This window comes from Colletes latitarsis, chromosome 9, assembly GCF_051014445.1.
Source record: "Colletes latitarsis isolate SP2378_abdomen chromosome 9, iyColLati1, whole genome shotgun sequence".
NCBI classification, from domain to species: Eukaryota; Metazoa; Arthropoda; class Insecta; order Hymenoptera; family Colletidae; genus Colletes; species Colletes latitarsis.
Genome location: NC_135142.1, coordinates 26,974,936 through 26,991,607, shown reverse-complemented (window position 1 = coordinate 26,991,607; position 16,672 = coordinate 26,974,936). Strand labels below are relative to the sequence as shown.

The window sequence follows — 16,672 nt, the reverse complement described above, 5'->3', positions numbered from 1 at the left end:
AGAAACTAGATTAGTCATGCCAAGTAATTACTTTGTTTAAAAGAGGGACGAAGCTAAATCGTGGGCGACGCGACGCGATACGACGCGATGCACCATGCAATAGTGCAAGGAACGAGAGACGCGAACCGAATAGCGAGGTCAAAAGGGTCAGCTCGTTGCCTCTTGGCAAGTCCGATCGAAGGGTAAGGGAATCGACGCACCCGACACGGGTTCCCCATTTCCCCCAAGCAGCCTGTTGGGAGCCAAATGGACCCAACTCGGGATGTCTGACAGAGAGAGGGATCCTGAGTCGGGGCTACCGTAGACAGGAACAGTCCCTGATCCCCTCTGCGGCCGAAATACCCTTTCCCTTGGATCGTCTCGCTAGAGGACGGCAACTGACCCTTCGGACCAGCTAATCGGCCGATCACTTGCTTTCTACATGGAAGCAGTGGTGATCGGAGGCGACGGGAGACGAGTGAAAGGGAAGCTACTTGGTACATAATTACTTGGCAAGACACGCGGCTACACTAGGGACTTAAGTCTAAATACCAAGTAATTATTTCGTTTGAAAAGGGATGAAGCTAAATTGTTGGAGACGCGACGCGACGCGATGCTGAACCGTGCAGCAGATCTTCGGATCGAATCGACACTACCCTTGGTAGATTGATTTCTATTTCTAGAAATCGATCTGTCATGGGCAGGCGACTAGATCTTTCGGACAAACTGGACGAAAGCAAGAAACGAGAGAACGAGTCGAGAGAAGCTACTTGTTAAATAATTACTTGGCATACGCAGATACACTAGAGACTTAAAATTAACGTCGAAGTTTAAGCTAACAGAGTTGAAACTAAACAAGTGGTACCAAGCAATTATTTCGTTTAAAAAGGGATGAAGCTAATTGTGAAAGACGCGACGCGACACGATGCTAAACCGTGCAGCTGATCCGAGGATCGAACCTACTGCCCTTGCTAACTCGATCTCAACAAGAAAACAGAGAACTGCAACTCCGAATCGAGGTCTCCATTTCTCCAACGCAACCCGCCGGGAGCCCGAAGGACCCGACTTAGGCTGTCTGACAAAGAGAGAGTACCTGAGACAGAGTCGACTTCCGCTGGAAGGTATGCGTTTCCGCAGAATACGGAAACTCCACACCTTCCAGCGAAGTGCCGTTTTCCCTCAATCAAGCTTACCAAGGGAAGGCGATTAGACCTTTCGGACCAGATACACGGCCGATCACATGTTTCAATCGATGAAACAGCGGTGACCGAAGCTAGGAACGAGGGAACGAGCGAGGGAGAAGTTACTTATTGAATAATTGCTTGGTAGGACGTGGAAATATGTAGAATAAAGAAATCTTCGACGTTAATTTTAAGATTCGCGACGAAGCTTAAACCTAATCGACTTAGAATTAAATATCCCTCGGCGGTTGTGGTGTTTTCCATCGATGTCCCTGCGAATAATCTGAAACTAAAATTGATACCCATATTAGTGACATACGAAAGGAAATTTAATAAACACCATGCAAATTAACCTAAAGTGAGTACCTAAAAGTGAGAATCTATAAGATTCTCGATGTTAGACCTACCTAAGAAAATGTACAAAATTTACACATGATACAAACAAAGTATTCTACCTATACTTGCGTAACGACAGATAAATAGAAGGAGAGATAATGTCGAAGTAAAATAGCAAACGATTACAACAATTATCTGAAGAACCATACAAACGAAGATGAATAAAAACAAAGATTGAGCAGAATTGAAAACCCAACGATGAAATAATAGAAAACGAAGAGTGAAAATATCAGAGAATAAGACAAAAGATCTTAGCGGAATAGAATAAGAATAAAAATCTTATTCTAATTAGTGACATCAAAATTCATAAAATAATATGCAAACAAAAATGGTACAGGAAGAAAATATAATAATTAGATAAAACCGGACAGTCAAAGAACATTGAATTATCACCTAACAAATAAAATAAACTGGTCAGTTTTGGGATAATAATATAAATAAGTAAAGTGGGCTTACTACTTGTTGAGCATTAATTACCATTACCAAGGAAGCAGCACCAGAGGTCCAGCTGTAACATAAGAAACGATTCGTAATTTAGCAAAACCGATGAACAGTTCCATAACGTTGAATTGGTATCAAACAACAAAGTAGAAGTGGGGAGAGCAATTTTAAATAGTTCTTACCAGTGGTCATCACGGTCCGGCACTGGTCAGTAGTGGTCAGTAGTGGTCAGTAGTGGTCAGTAGTGGTCAGTAGTGGTCAGTAGTCGGATCTGCACTGGTCAGCACTGGTCAGTTCTGGTCAGTTCTGGTCAGTCCTGGTCAGTCCTGGTCAGTCCTGGTCACTCCTGGTCACTCCTGGTCCCCAGTGGTCAGCCCTCCACGAATGGCCTGGCGTAGGCCCGCGAGACCCGTTCCCCCTGGATGCTCCAGGGGTACTGAAGTAATGGTACTACACATACTCCTTGCTAGGATGGTGAAGGGTGGGGAGACCCAGTGTCAAGTCCAAAGTCGAAGTTAACAGTTAAGATTATCGCCTGACCTATAGAACTTTTTCGATTGATCCTACTTCTTGGCCATTCCTGGATCTTCACTGGCCTTGCTGACCTTAATATCAACCTCATTGTTGACCATCGATGACCATAAGCTAACCATTGCTGACCATAGAATAACCAGTAACCCATTAAAACTATCACAAAGTCGAGGATTAAAGCTTTCTTATAAGGATCCCCTTACAATTTGATGCGTGATCTTTTTAACATTTTATTCCACTTTGAAGGAATGTATCTTACGAAATTTTATTCGTGTAATTGTCATTTACCATTATTTCAATATTTTTATGTTCGAACAATGGGTATGCATATTCACGGTATGCTCATATTAATGACAGACAAATAATTATATATCCTGTTCGTGTGTAGAAATATATTATAAGAATAATATAAATTAAATAAGGTTCGATGAGGATTGTCAAACACATACAATGAATTCATGTAATATTTGCTTCGATGATCAAGCATTAGGAAATTTACTTTACTTTGAGTTTTCTTCTGTACTTTAAGATAGACGAAAATTAGCATAAATTCGAGGATCAAGGTGGATAGAATGTGACAACATTTTATTTAAATACAACATGGTTAAACTAAACTTTAATCTTGGTGATTATCAGAACGGATACTTGTGTCACCATTCGATTCTTCGACCACGGAGCCCTGCAAAAGGTTCGACGTTCGTCTCACCGATGAAATAGAATTTAATCACAATTATTTAAACAACTCGTCGATGCTCGAAATCGTTCTTGAAACGAGAGGTCCGATAAAGGTATCGATCGTAAAATTAGTACAACTGCGAGGGTCGAATGTGGAAACTGAGCTTTGACGAGCGTGATATGTATCCTAGATCGTTGGATTTATTAATGACATAATAACAGGTTTTCTTTTTTGGAATTATAGTCGGAGATCTTCTTGAGCTCCAACAGACCGTCCTTCATAGAGAGTTTCTTCGCGACCACCTGATGAACGATATCCCTGACGTCTTGAGTGTCGTTTGTTTGCATCTGATTGACCAATCCGAGTTCGTGCCACATTTTTATGAAAAATGTACTGCAACCAGCGTTATATTTGCCAAACTCGCCGCTCTTCCAATCCCACGGCATCAGGTAATGATACGCCGGCCAGGAACTCTTCGCGAAGAAGAAGATACTGATGTTTCTCGGAATTCTGAAATTATTGGTAAGTAGATTATTATTATTTAGTTTTATCCTTATTTTTTAATCAGAAAACGTCATTTCAATGTTAATGAAATCTCGACGATCTTTGGTCGTTCCTGGGTCGATTTAAACAGGTCATTCCGTATAATGTGCACGAGACAGCCATAGTTCTGCTGACGTGTTGTAATAATCTCACGGTTCTGCTATATTGTTTGACGTTTCGAATGTGGGACTCTTTTTATGGAATTAAGTGATTTGCAAATAGCCAATGATCAGCGATTTTATAACAATCGAATAATTTATGCAGAAAATGGCTGGTGTCCCTTATACATTCACGATCAGACCATTATCGTCGAGTATCGACTTTACGTTGTATCGGAATCGATAAATATTTCATACGCTAGTCACTGTATATCTAATTTGCGATTTACATTATTTGGCGTGTATGCCGTCGTTGTCTATAACAACGGTGCCGTGGCTTTTCGGCATTTTGAAGAAAAGAGTGTACAGCAAAGAGATAGTATCGAAAATGGACATTAACTTGTTCCCTTCGTTGCACCAGATCACCATCGCGCTGTTTATCAGCCAGGACATGTTCACCGTTATCGCGAATCGTAGTATACCAGCGATCAGTATAGTGAGCGGCATCGTTTCGTCCCAATATTCCAACGGCGCGTTCAATGGTAACAACAATCCAAATATTCCAAACAGCACCCAGTAAAATCTTTAAAAAAGCAATGAAAGACGAACGAATCTATTATGTCATCTTTGATTTCACAGAGTTAAATAATAGTCGAGGGACTCGAAGTAACTTAAATTTCAGCCTTAAATTTCAAGGAACCTTTAGCCTTAAATTTCAAGGAAGAAAAGCTTACTTCTTTTGCACCCAAACGTTTAAATCATGCTCCATATCGCGCATGTCGATATCAAGTCTGGCCTGTTCGTAAGAGACAGTCGGGCACAGACAGTTGCTCATGTAATGACTATACAAGAATCCTTTGCTGTGATTATAGGGGTCCTTGTCGGTTCCATAATACTTGTGATGAAGCCTATGGTACAGTACCCAGTCGTATATCGGACCCTGTAAGACAGATATTTTAGGATGGACACGATCAACCAGAGTTAGAAAGTAAATTTGTTACATTTTACAATATGCATTTATCGGTTTCTTGTGTCTAAAAGTATACATACCACTCCTGCGAGGGTGTGACCCAACATGAGCAAGAATCTGAGCGATCCTACTGCCTGGAACGTCTTATGTGCCCATAATCTGTGACACATAGTCACACTGAGGCAAGCCACTGATGTTATGAATGCCGCTAAAAATTCCACGATTAACGATAGCTGTTATTATTTTCTATAACATCGAAATAAGCAACGAAGGGACAGTGGTGGGGCTAATTTTGTTAATCCAACTGTTAATCCCTTGGCTTACTAATTGAATAGTTCGAATTTTATAAATTAAATTCATTGCCTTAAAGCGATCATTTTACAACCGCACATTACCAAAGACAATTTAATATTTTCTTTGGAATCGCGCTTGAAAAAGATCTTCGGGGTCTCCGGTTTTGATAAAACTTTATACGTTGGTCTCGTTGAAACCGAGGGCCTTCTTAGGACTAAACCCGAACGAAACCATTTCGCGACGATTTCGTTGTTTCGTTCGGGGAAAAGTTACAATGTTTCTTACTGAAGAACACGGTCATCCATTTGGCGGAAGTGAACAGCAGCCAGATGGCATAGATACCGAGTACGTGTAAATGAATGTACCACAGTACGGCCGCCCATTTGATGTCCTGTTTCTTCGCGGGTTTCGTCGCCTCGATCGACATCCTGTTGCCGCAAGTAAAGCAAAGTTAAGTTTCGATGGTAGACCGAGGGTAGAAACTCGACGGAACTCGATTTTTCACTCACTCGCCGAAGAATCTAAACGCCTTTCACAGAGAACACTTCGATGGGAAAATAGTTTTATCGGTTGGATAAAATTACAAAGTGGAAACCTCTGGAAAGTAACTCGAAACGAGTTCCCCTTGTCTCGGGCAGGAAAATGGCGTAATCGATGGACGAAACGACGCGACTGAAAGCTCGACGCACCTCGGGCAGCCGTGCATCGAGGTTTACCTGACCCTCCGTAGTAAGAAACGCGTTTCCAGAGGTTCCAAGAGAAACTGCCACGACGTGTGACCAGTGTGGAACCTTCTTGATCGACCTCGTGGCCTCTGCTCGAATTTCATTATCGTCCAACATTTTACACCGTCATTTCCTTTGTTTTGGCATCGCTCGACGAAACGCGTTTGAATCGAATTGATCGAATTTTCTTTAGAGCCGAGATTTCACGTCGACGCATGGAAAACTACTTTAACCCTTACGATCATATATGCTATTAAAAAACAAAAAATATATCATTATTTACAAGGGTTAATTTAGGAATAAAAACTATTTATATAGATAAAATGAAGTATTTATTTAAAAAAAAATACATTTGATGATACACATTTCTTTCTTAGTTCTTTGTAATCTTCAAATGACTTGCATAGGTTTTCAGGGCCTTTAATTTCGATTGGCATATGAATAACAAATATTAGATTGATTCGTAAACTAACTTTTACCAGCGATTTCGCTGTCCTGAAAGCTAATTTAAATAATTCGTTACCGAATTCTAATTTACGAATGAATTTACGAATGAAACGTAAACGGAAGTCAAATATCGGGAAGGCTAAGGTTGTTTATGCAAACCATAAATGTTCACACACGAACGTACGAGTCTTTTGTAGTGTTAGTTAGCAGAGTTAAAATATGGCGCACTAGCTTCGCCTTCGATGCGATGCTAAATCTTCTCACACATCGACGAACTTTATGTTCCGTTTCATTACTATGTCTATGGACGTGTTACCTGTTACATATACAGTGTGTAAAAAATCTATTGGCACATTCGCTTTTATTTAATTATCTTTGTGTATTATAATAGTATATTAATACAAAATATAGATCTGTACAATCACCACAACATACCCGAATACTACCCCAATCCCTGAAAGTTAATCTAATAGAAAATCAAATACTTTGTATTATTATATTATTTGAATACGCAAAGATATATTTTAAAGCAAAAGAGTGTACCAATACTTTTTTTACTCACTGTAGATTTAATGTATCGTGACTAAATATAGGTCAATTTAAATTTGGATACATTGAAACGTATGCATCTATTTAAAGTTGCTTACGCAAGCTACAGAAAAAGAACGCAATAAAAATCATCGTCACTGAACTTTTTTTATACAGTATGCATCGCACTATTGAGACGAGTTATATTATTACTAGTATAGTATAAATATTATGCACAACAAGTAGATTGTGTGTAGTGGAACAAATTTTGTCGTCGAAATTGAAAAATTTCAAATCATTCTGGAAAAATTATTTTTGATTGCAGGGGTCAATTACAATCATTTTTGGTGAATAGACATACCCTCGAAATCCTAACCATTTTCGAGAAAAAAAATTCTTAAACGAAAATGTAATTTATGACCAGGAATGTTGCCCGAAATTTTCATGCTAATCATTAAAACGTCATAACTTCTGAACAGATTGGAGGATTTTAAAGTTTCGAAATGCAAACAACGCGTATTTTGGCGTAGAATATATAGAAATTCTAAAAATATTCGAAAATTTGTTCCTTACCTTGTGTAGCTGCCAAAAAATCGGTTTTCATCAGTCGATAAAAATCGAACTTTTTTTTTACTGGCGTATCTAGATGGCGTCGCGACCATGTATGCTTGCAACAACAATAATCTTTATCTTGTTGCACAATGTTACTCTGACTATGGATGCTTGTTTTGCCTTCGCTACCTTTTATGTTACGTTTTCCTTGTGACCATGGAGTCTTTGTAGGAAAATGTACGGGCGATAAATTAAATAAATAAAATATTCTACGATACAAATATTTCCAGTAACCTTGAAATAAAATACTATCTTAAAGTGGTATGCTACCAGATGAAATATTTTATTTTCAGAAATACACGTACGATCTGAAATAAAATATTTATTTACTGTTTACTAATTAAGATAGTATTTTATCCAGCTTTGACTATACTGCCTATTTCGCGCGAAGTTCGAATTGAGATGGAATATATTTCAATCTCATATTCCTACGACGGTAACCTGACCTATCGTTTTTTGGATTTCCCTGAGAATACAGTATTATGCAATAATTCGCAGAATAGTAATCAGCGACATTCGCTATCCTCGCGAGATATCTTTGCTCTTAAATCTATCTACTCTGTAGCGTAATTTTACACTAGCCCTCTTCTTTTAACACTTGTTTCGCGTTACAAATTACGCATAATTACCGGGGGTTGAAAAAGTTCCAAAAATAATTGTTTCGAACCGTTATATAAAAAGGTCGAAACTGTTACCTGAGGACCTTAACCCATACAATAATAGTTTTCAAGCTTCGATTACAACGTTTGCGTGAATCTGCGAATTATTATCTATCCTACACGTATAAACATTATTTAATCGACCCATTTTATGGGCACCATCGAGGTTTCACTCACGATTATTCTCTTCGCCACGATCAAACATTTTCACAGAGCGTAAATGTTGCGAATAAAATCATTTACAGACGCACATTTCAACGTTCGTATCTTCGATCATAAATATCACACTCAGTTTTGATTTTTCGGTGAAAACAATGCTGCACACTGTTGCGCACGCCAGGAGGAAGGTCTTTGAACTAATTCAGATCCCTAATAATAACGCGTCAAAACTCGCGTACCGATTTTCGATACCGGAGATTCCTCGCGAACACTTTTCGATCGTTAAAAATCTAAAACGATGCTCCAGTGTTTTTTTCACGAACGAAAACGAGACGTTACTGTTTCTTTCTGTCCATCAGATTCAGTTCTTGGAGATCCTCGATCGGGATATCGGTGTCGCCGTAACCCCAGACGTGGGTGCCGTCGCCAGATCGGTTCGCTCTTCGTCGAACCATCGTCGGGGACACGTATTTGCGATCGTACGCCCAACCGATGCACGCGAAAGCATCGATGAAACCGGTGGTCAGGTTGAACGTGTAGTTCCCTAATTCGCCCGTCTTGTAGTCCCACGGGAACACGTGGTGGAAGTTATGCCAGCCCTCGCCGAGGGCCACGATGGAAACCGCCAGATTTTCCACCGGAGAAATGTACCTGGAATTTAGTTGATTAGTTTTGAAATAATTGTCAGAGTCGAAGATTCGAATAGCGTTTCAGAGTTTTGAGTATTTACTTGTCGTATGGTCGTTGACCCCACATGTGGGCGATGCTGTTGACGAAAAATGCCATGTTGAGGGTCACGCAGAACCGGAAATTGAAATTCACCCAAAAGGACGTCCATATGGATTCCGACCAAAAGTACCAAGGCACGCCGACCGGAAGCGCGATGGTCAGGCAAACGAATAGTGGAATGTAGTATCTACGAAAGAAACGAGTGTCAAGTTCTATTCGTGAACATCCGGTTGAGGGAATGCATAAAATCGCGGTGGAAGTAGCGTTTAGGAATTAGGTATAATTATATTGTCTTCCCCCGCGTCGTATTTCGAGCAAGGTAACAGGAAGTGAGCCACAGATTCCATTCATACATTTATACTGACGTCTAGTGTATAAATAGTTATTAACATAGACGGTGATCGATGATCGCCCTCGACTGATTTTTTATTTGACATTAACTTTTTACAAATTAATTCTTCCAACGGTTGATCGAACAATTATATTTAAATTGAATTCACGTTCGGAAGTAGCATTGCACGGTTTTGCATATCCCGAAGTCGACGCGATCTATCGAACATCGAAGTACTTTGAAACACGTATCGTTCGCAATATCAGTGTTGTCTAAATAATTTTGCTTCTGTTTTACAGTAAAAAATTCCATTCCTGTTAGATGAATAGCACGATTGTAACATAATTATAGATCAGTTGAAGATAAAGTCCCAAATATTATCGCACTATTAATCGATATGAACATATAAATATCTACAGTCACGAAAGCTGGTTCAATCCAAAGTCTAAATAAAACTTCTCGTTCTCAGATTTTAATCTGACAATTTTAGACACGAAAGACCAACAATGCCAATCTATTTCTTACAGGTTTTCGAAATCATGGAGTATTAGATAATTAACAAGTGTTAGTGCCACACGTGCGCACATTTCGTCTGCGATTGAATTAATCACCAAAACGTTAAGTTAATACTGTACGCGATAAAGTCTATTAGATCGTGTGATAAAAGCGATATTGACGTTACAACGAATTGTGAGCGTGTTGCGTGTTAAATAATGTCTGACATTCTAAATTGGAATTGTATAATATTCGTCTCTACTTAAAAGAACTCTTGAAACTCGTAATGAAATAGAGAAACTGAAAATATCACCGATATAAATCCTTGCTTCGAACCCAAAAATTTACTGACTTTCGATTTATAGTCTCGTTCGTTCGTTTTACCTTTTCTGCCACATGACGATCGGATCGGCTTCCAGGTCGCTCATATCGACGGCCTTTCGCTTCAGGATGACGTCGGGGTGCGGGGTCGTGAAAAGCCAGCCCACATGGGCGAAAAAGAAACCCCTCTTCGCGTTGTGTGGATCGGCGTCGGTTTCGCTATACTTGTGATGTACCCTGTGATCCAGTGCCCACGCGTACACGTGTCTCTGTACAGGAAACACGTTTGTCGATCGTCTGAAAGTCCGGCTATTTTCGTCAGACACGGAAGAAGTTGGGCCAAAAATATTTTTATCACGCCGGGTCCGTGAACTTGGACGGGAGGAAATCTCGAATCATCCGCGTTACTTTTCTTTCGACAACTTTTTGGACCATGTTAAAATTATTTTACAGATATAGTGCATAGGTATTAATAACCGTAAAATACCAGTCCGATTTAATACGTTCGATATTTCGGATGATGCGAGTGAAATGGGAGTTGCAAGAAATTAAGCAGTGAGGTACAAACTTGTCCGCTTATGGTGAACAGGAAAATCAGAAGCACTCGTAGTGGCCATTTCGCTTTGTACGCCCTGTGAGACCATAACCTGTGCGCTCCGGCGGTTATGCCAAACGCGGAAATGTATATTGTTGCGAACGCTGCAACAGAACGAAACGGGTATATTTATAGTTTAATATTCGAAGTACACGTCTATATTCGGTCACGAAATTAATCGGGCGTCTGCATAATTTTGATATTATCTTATGTACTTTAAGTATACATACGATGAACGAAACAGATGGTAATTGTATACGGGATAATAAAATTCAAAAATTTTTATTTTCTGATATCACCTGCGTATTGCGATGTTAATGTACGATTCGATATACGCAAAGAGCGTTCCATCGAATAAATTAGTACGGAAATGATACTTTGTACCATCGCTATTAAAGCGTTTTGAATGGAAATCGCATCAAGTATGCAAAACGATAAGTCTCACGCACTTTGTCCGGTGAAATTATAATTGTTAGTTTATTAGACTAGTTTCTCATTATGCGCATACCCCGCAAGTAAAATAGTTCATAGGGGCAGGAATTACGTTTAAATCAGTCTATTGATTATTGATCACGGCAATTTCCCTATATTGTGTCATACGTAGACGAAAACGGTCTCATAAATTAATAATAATCGCACAGGAAATGCCTACTAGCGGTTTAGGTCACCACAATGTATTTTTACAACAGATATATCGTAATGTTCCGATAAGAAATCTAACTTCCGTTATTTACGAGGAAATAATTTTTTAAAACACTATATTATACATATAATTTCAGTTTGAATTAAATCCTGCAAAAACATACAGTAAAATTATTCTTCTTTTTATACAATGAACAGTGGGAATTAATTAACACAGATCCTAGATTACGTCTACCTTACAAAATGAACTCCTTAATGCTATTCGTTTGTTGTTTTTTAAATTCTGAATTGCGGATGGTTACACAACGTCCTATAAATAGTATGTGATTTTCCTATATCATTCTGTTGAGTCAATAACAAGAACACTCACCATCGAGACTGACTGTTACAGACACTAGGCGAAATTAGTCCAGTCACGAATTGTAAAGGCACAGTGTCACAAGTTACCAATTAAACGCAACATCCGAAATTGAAATTGCACGACACGAAATTACTATCAAGAACCTCGCATTAATTAACAGAGAAGTTGACTGATACAAGATAGGAATGTCCACATCCTTTACCGTCACCTATTCATGTGTTTCTTGAATCTCTAACTTGAGTTCTTGTTTTTAATAGAATTTTTTCTTATCTTATTATCGTTGTCTCTACGATTTTAATTTCGATAATCTGATAGATAAATGTTTTAAACAAGAATTGACTAGCTTTCGATTGACTAAAAATTGGGATGAAAGGCACATACGTGTTGCAAACAACTGTCGAAGGGTTAATTCGAAGGTAAACTCACCCCACAATGCGGTGAGGAGTTGTGCTTCGGTGAAAATGAGGTAGAATCCGTAAACGCAGCCGGTGTGGATGAAAATTTGCGCGATCAGGTCCGGCCATCTGATCCGAGATACGTATTTCGCTTTGCTGCTGTAATAACTCTTATCAGCGGTCAAAAAGTCGTCGGTTTCCGATAGTCTACGGTTCTTCGAGTCGATTTCCTTGTCCTTCGTCTCCCAAACTTGATGCACCGTGGGTGGTACGCGCTCCTTGCCCGGCGACATCTTTCTACTTCGATCCTTTCTTCAGGGAAATCGATTCAGATTCCAGCATCAGTCTTCGCGTTACGCTGTGTAGCTTCTTTCGGATCGCGGTGATCTTATCGACTCTGAAATCACAACGTTCTTTATCGAAGAATATTCCTCGACTAAAAGCTAGGGTCGTTTTAGCATTCGAGGAATTAAAGACACCAGAATACCCTGTATATTAATTAATCAACGCTTACAAATTTTGTTGTTTCGCGACTTTGGACAATGGCGAGTCATCTTGGAGCAACGGACCGCCGAAGATACATATTTTTATTTCGCTGTGCGGCTCGAGTATAGAGCTCGAAAAGCTGAAGGGGACTGAACGAGCCTAAATCAGCCAAATGTTAGAGAATACGCTCTATCGATCGTAGATATTGTCACCTGTGATATCGCCGTGGACGTTGATAAAGATATTTGTTTTCAGATATTCTTTGGTACGAATGATTGGTAACGATATTTTCATAGACCACGATAATACCGGGTTACAACGTTCGTAGGAAAAATTTGCAGATTCAGTTGAGAATGGTATTACATATATCATACTGTGAAGTATCAATTTTTACTCTGCTACAAATAGTAATATAGAATATATGAGAAACTGTCTTGTTTCGATAAGAGACCTCTGGTTATCTTGCTCTTTTTAACTGACAACGTATATATTTCACTTAGTGGAATTATTGTTGATCAATATACGAGTTCAACGACCCAGGATACTATAACCTTCAGATGACCTTAGTCTTAGATACGTGGAGAATTATTTTATTTCTGAGACCAAGGTCACCCAAAGGTCATATTATATAGGTCGTTGAGCTGGTTTCTTCACCGCCCTCCTCTTTTCAGTGGATTTTTCAGCTGTACGGGAAAAATCACTTCCGCGATTTTTACGACGAGCAGATTATTTCGTTCCGAAACATTACGTTCAAGGTCAGGTCGTTAGCTCCCTCAGTGTTCCCTGGCTGTCACTGATAAAGATGATATTTATTTAAGACGGTTCGTAGTAGTCGCAAACCCGAAAGATAGGAATGATCAACGGCAAACCCACAAGTATGACGTTATCATTCGTCACACGTTTAACATCTAATTGTATGACAGCGCGTTGACTACCAGTATACTTTTTTAATTTAAACCTTGTTAATTTTTTAACAAGAACCATCTAAAAAATTAATGCAAGTTACGTTTACTATCAGAGTTTACTATCTTTTGTAGTCCGAATTTTATGTTATCGCTTTTGTTGGAAAACATTGTTTTCCTATCGTTACCTAGATCGAACATGTGCAACAGGTGTTCACTCTGAGATTTCTTGGAAATGATAATCTCAAAACTTACGAGCGATCAAAGAATGACGCATAGAAAGATAAACATTGAGTCGGAGATAGATATGATTAATGTAGGTAAATTTTTTGTTAAAATATTCTCGAATTTTTTAAACGATTGTTTTGAAGACTCGAAGAACAGTACATTTTGTCAAATCTTAAATATGGACTCTGAAAGAAGCTGATTTTAAAAGCATTTTACAGGATCATAAAAATGTAGTTCAGTGTCCATAGCGTTTATAATAACAGCAGCAGTACTGTCTATTTACGTAATTACGTCAGTAGCAAAACACTGTCGTGCAAAGTACCGTGGTAGCGATAAGAGTTTCGTCAATAAAAAATACAATGTATTATATAATGAATTATACATTGGCACGTACACACATAATCAACCTGATCTATCATAGATTAAGAAGATTCTAGTCTGACACATTGGAATTCTCAATTTTGTTTATTTTTCTTTTTCTTGTAACCTAAAATTTAAAAAATATACTTTTGAAATTAACACTAAATTTACGAACATTGGTTACACATATTTTTATTGGATATAAAAAGAAGAAAAAATTAATCTTATTCATATTCTCCTCTCATTACAAAGCCAATATTTTACACTTAAAATAAACTTATGCACCCTCGTCTAGAGGCGTACACAATTTTAGATGTTTCTTGTGTTTTTACGGAATATTGAACTGAGAAACGAGGGTCAAATTTGTGTTTCGACAATTTAATTACAGCGGCGGGTGGCTAGAAAGTTAACGAAGAGTAATTATGGTATCCGTGAGGATTTTATTAACGGTTCTCCATCGACGTCTCGACGCGCGTCTGGTCTAGAGGTCGTTGAATAAAGAAATGGCTAATTACAACGTAGGTGACGGTGGTCAACGACGGGTTGACGCAACGATACGCAAGGCACAAAAAATAATCTGGCACAGACGCGTAGGTGCGATCGTAATTAGCGTCGACAGCATCCCACGATGATCGTAATTGAGGGAAAATAGCAATACAACGCCAGGCAGTCGTGGTAATTGAAAATATAGTTATAAAAAAAATTAAATAAAAAATACACGAGGTGTTTGAGAGCTCGAAGAATCGTGAATCATAGTGTTTAAGAGCTATCGTTTACTAGGGAACGCACAAGCATGGAAATCCATTTTAGAATAGGATTGGATGAAAGTTTTTCTGTTTTTTTTTACAGTTTAATTTTACTAGCAATTGCATAAATACTGTTTACGTATGTATGTATGCCAGATTAAACATTCGGCCCGCATTTACAAGCAATAAATCTATTAGCAAACGCGGAGCCCACCTGCGGACAGTCGCGTTAAAAAATATATGGCGGGCATCACAGGGTTAATAGGAATTTATTGTTAGGAATTTATAGTTCACGGTCGAATTGCTCTTCCTTCTGATAGCCCTTGTTTACGAGATCTCCTGACCGTTTCTTGATTAAAGTCGACGCAAAGCAATCGATTGGCGACAGCGAAACCGTGGGGATCGCTCGTAAACGTGGATCGTTCCTACATAATTTTCTTTCTTTCCGGGGAAAAAATCTTATCAACCTACGCAGCCCTCTGCAATTCAATCGCAAGATTAGAATGTATACTTTTTCCGACCACGATAAATGTTCATCCAAACGTAAAGTAACTCGTGCCCCAATTCTCAAAGAAATTTTACGTTACTCCCACGCAATCCACGCCAGCCGGGGCTCCGAAAGTGTTAAAAAGTTGGTACGTTTCGCGCCAAACGTGCAAATCATCGTTGTAATTTAAACGTGAAAAGTTTGTCATCCGGTTGTGAGGAAATTGAGCACAACACGAGTTCCGCGGAGCGAGCTAACACATCGGTGTATATTGACGAATCCCTATAAATAATTGTATTCGTCACTAGACCAAGGCCGAGTGTAGCACGAACCGCGTGCGATTCCTTGGAGCATCTAACCGTTTAACGAGGCCGCGTAGACGGTTACACGTGTCGCGAAAAATCGAGTAGCTGGCGGTTCGGGGTCATCCATCGGAGGGTCATTGAAAAATATTCTGGACGTACCTGTAGCGCGCGGAGCACACGCGCGAACCGGAAGAGAAACGATGCGAATTACTCGCGCACTCGATTGCATCCAGGAGCGCGTGGCGACGTGCACAGAACCGCTGGAAAACTGAATCAAAGATCCCGATTCACTTCCGAGCGGAGGGCTTATTAAAACGTATCGCTCTTGCGTTTATCTTTCACGACGATCGCAAAATCGCCCTCTTATCAGATACACTCATTTTTACGTTTCGTTTCTCCGAATGTTTCGAGGCATTGCCTTAGAGGAAACGTCGAAAATAGTTCAAAGATTAATTATTATACTGTTGATCTCGTTAAATAAGCCGATAAGCTTTCGAGGATCGTACGGTAACGTTGTCCCGGTCACTGTTCGCGATATCGTCATCGAAGAACCGATAGAAATCGTCGGCGAATCAGGCGTTTCACCGCCACCTGCACAAACTTTCCTCTAATCTCGCGGTTTTCTCGAAAATGTCACGCAGGTGTTCACGGTCCGCTTCTATCTAAGAACCGATTTCGTAACCTCGAAACTCCCTATTTCCGGAAGGATCTTCGCGTGTTTCGCGTTTCGTTCCACGCGCCGCGTAGAATAAATACTGCTCCTCGCGATGACTAGAGGACCTCGAGTTATAAAACTCCTCTTGTACTCTCTGCGCGAACTCGCGCCGCACGAGCCACGCCGAAAGATCACGGATTGTCACGAAGCTACCATAGATCTCATAGTTTTTCATAAATAGTCACCGCCATTTACTCGCGTCCAACTCATATTTTCATTTCTGAACTGTCTACGTCGTCCCGGGAATCTTCCAAAACCGGGCAAAACTATATTATTCGACAACTCGAACCTCCCCTCACGAACTTTCAAAGAATTCTACAATATTTATGTTTACT

The 16,672-nt window shown here is 39.6% G+C and overlaps 1 protein-coding gene across 1 annotated transcript; it reads right to left on the bottom strand.

Annotated features, from left to right (window-relative positions):
- Nucleotides 1-3,007: 3,007 nt before the first annotated feature.
- On the bottom strand, nt 3,008-16,395 carry LOC143345695 (uncharacterized). The gene is made up of 11 exons (XM_076773067.1): nt 15,782-16,395; nt 12,140-12,505; nt 10,684-10,814; nt 10,179-10,384; nt 8,970-9,155; nt 8,579-8,890; nt 5,395-5,549; nt 4,896-5,023; nt 4,580-4,785; nt 4,246-4,428; nt 3,008-3,714 (listed from the first exon to the last, which is right to left on the bottom strand). The coding sequence occupies exons 2-11, from the start codon at nt 12,399-12,401 to the stop codon at nt 3,408-3,410; spliced, it is 2,076 nt and encodes a 691-aa protein (XP_076629182.1). The 5' UTR covers nt 12,402-12,505; nt 15,782-16,395; the 3' UTR covers nt 3,008-3,407.
- Between the last annotated feature and the right edge of the window lie 277 nt (nt 16,396-16,672).

Coding starts and splice junctions, on each gene's coding strand:
- LOC143345695 (XM_076773067.1), bottom strand. CDS start 12,401: ATGTCGCCGGGCAAGGAGCGCGTACCACCCACGGTGCATCAAGTTTGG. Junction 8,891..8,969: donor GGTCAACGACCATACGACAA/GTAAATACTCAA, acceptor ACTAAATTCCAG/GTACATTTCTCCGGTGGAAA. Junction 3,715..4,245: donor TGGTGCAACGAAGGGAACAA/GTTAATGTCCAT, acceptor CAATAATTTCAG/AATTCCGAGAAACATCAGTA.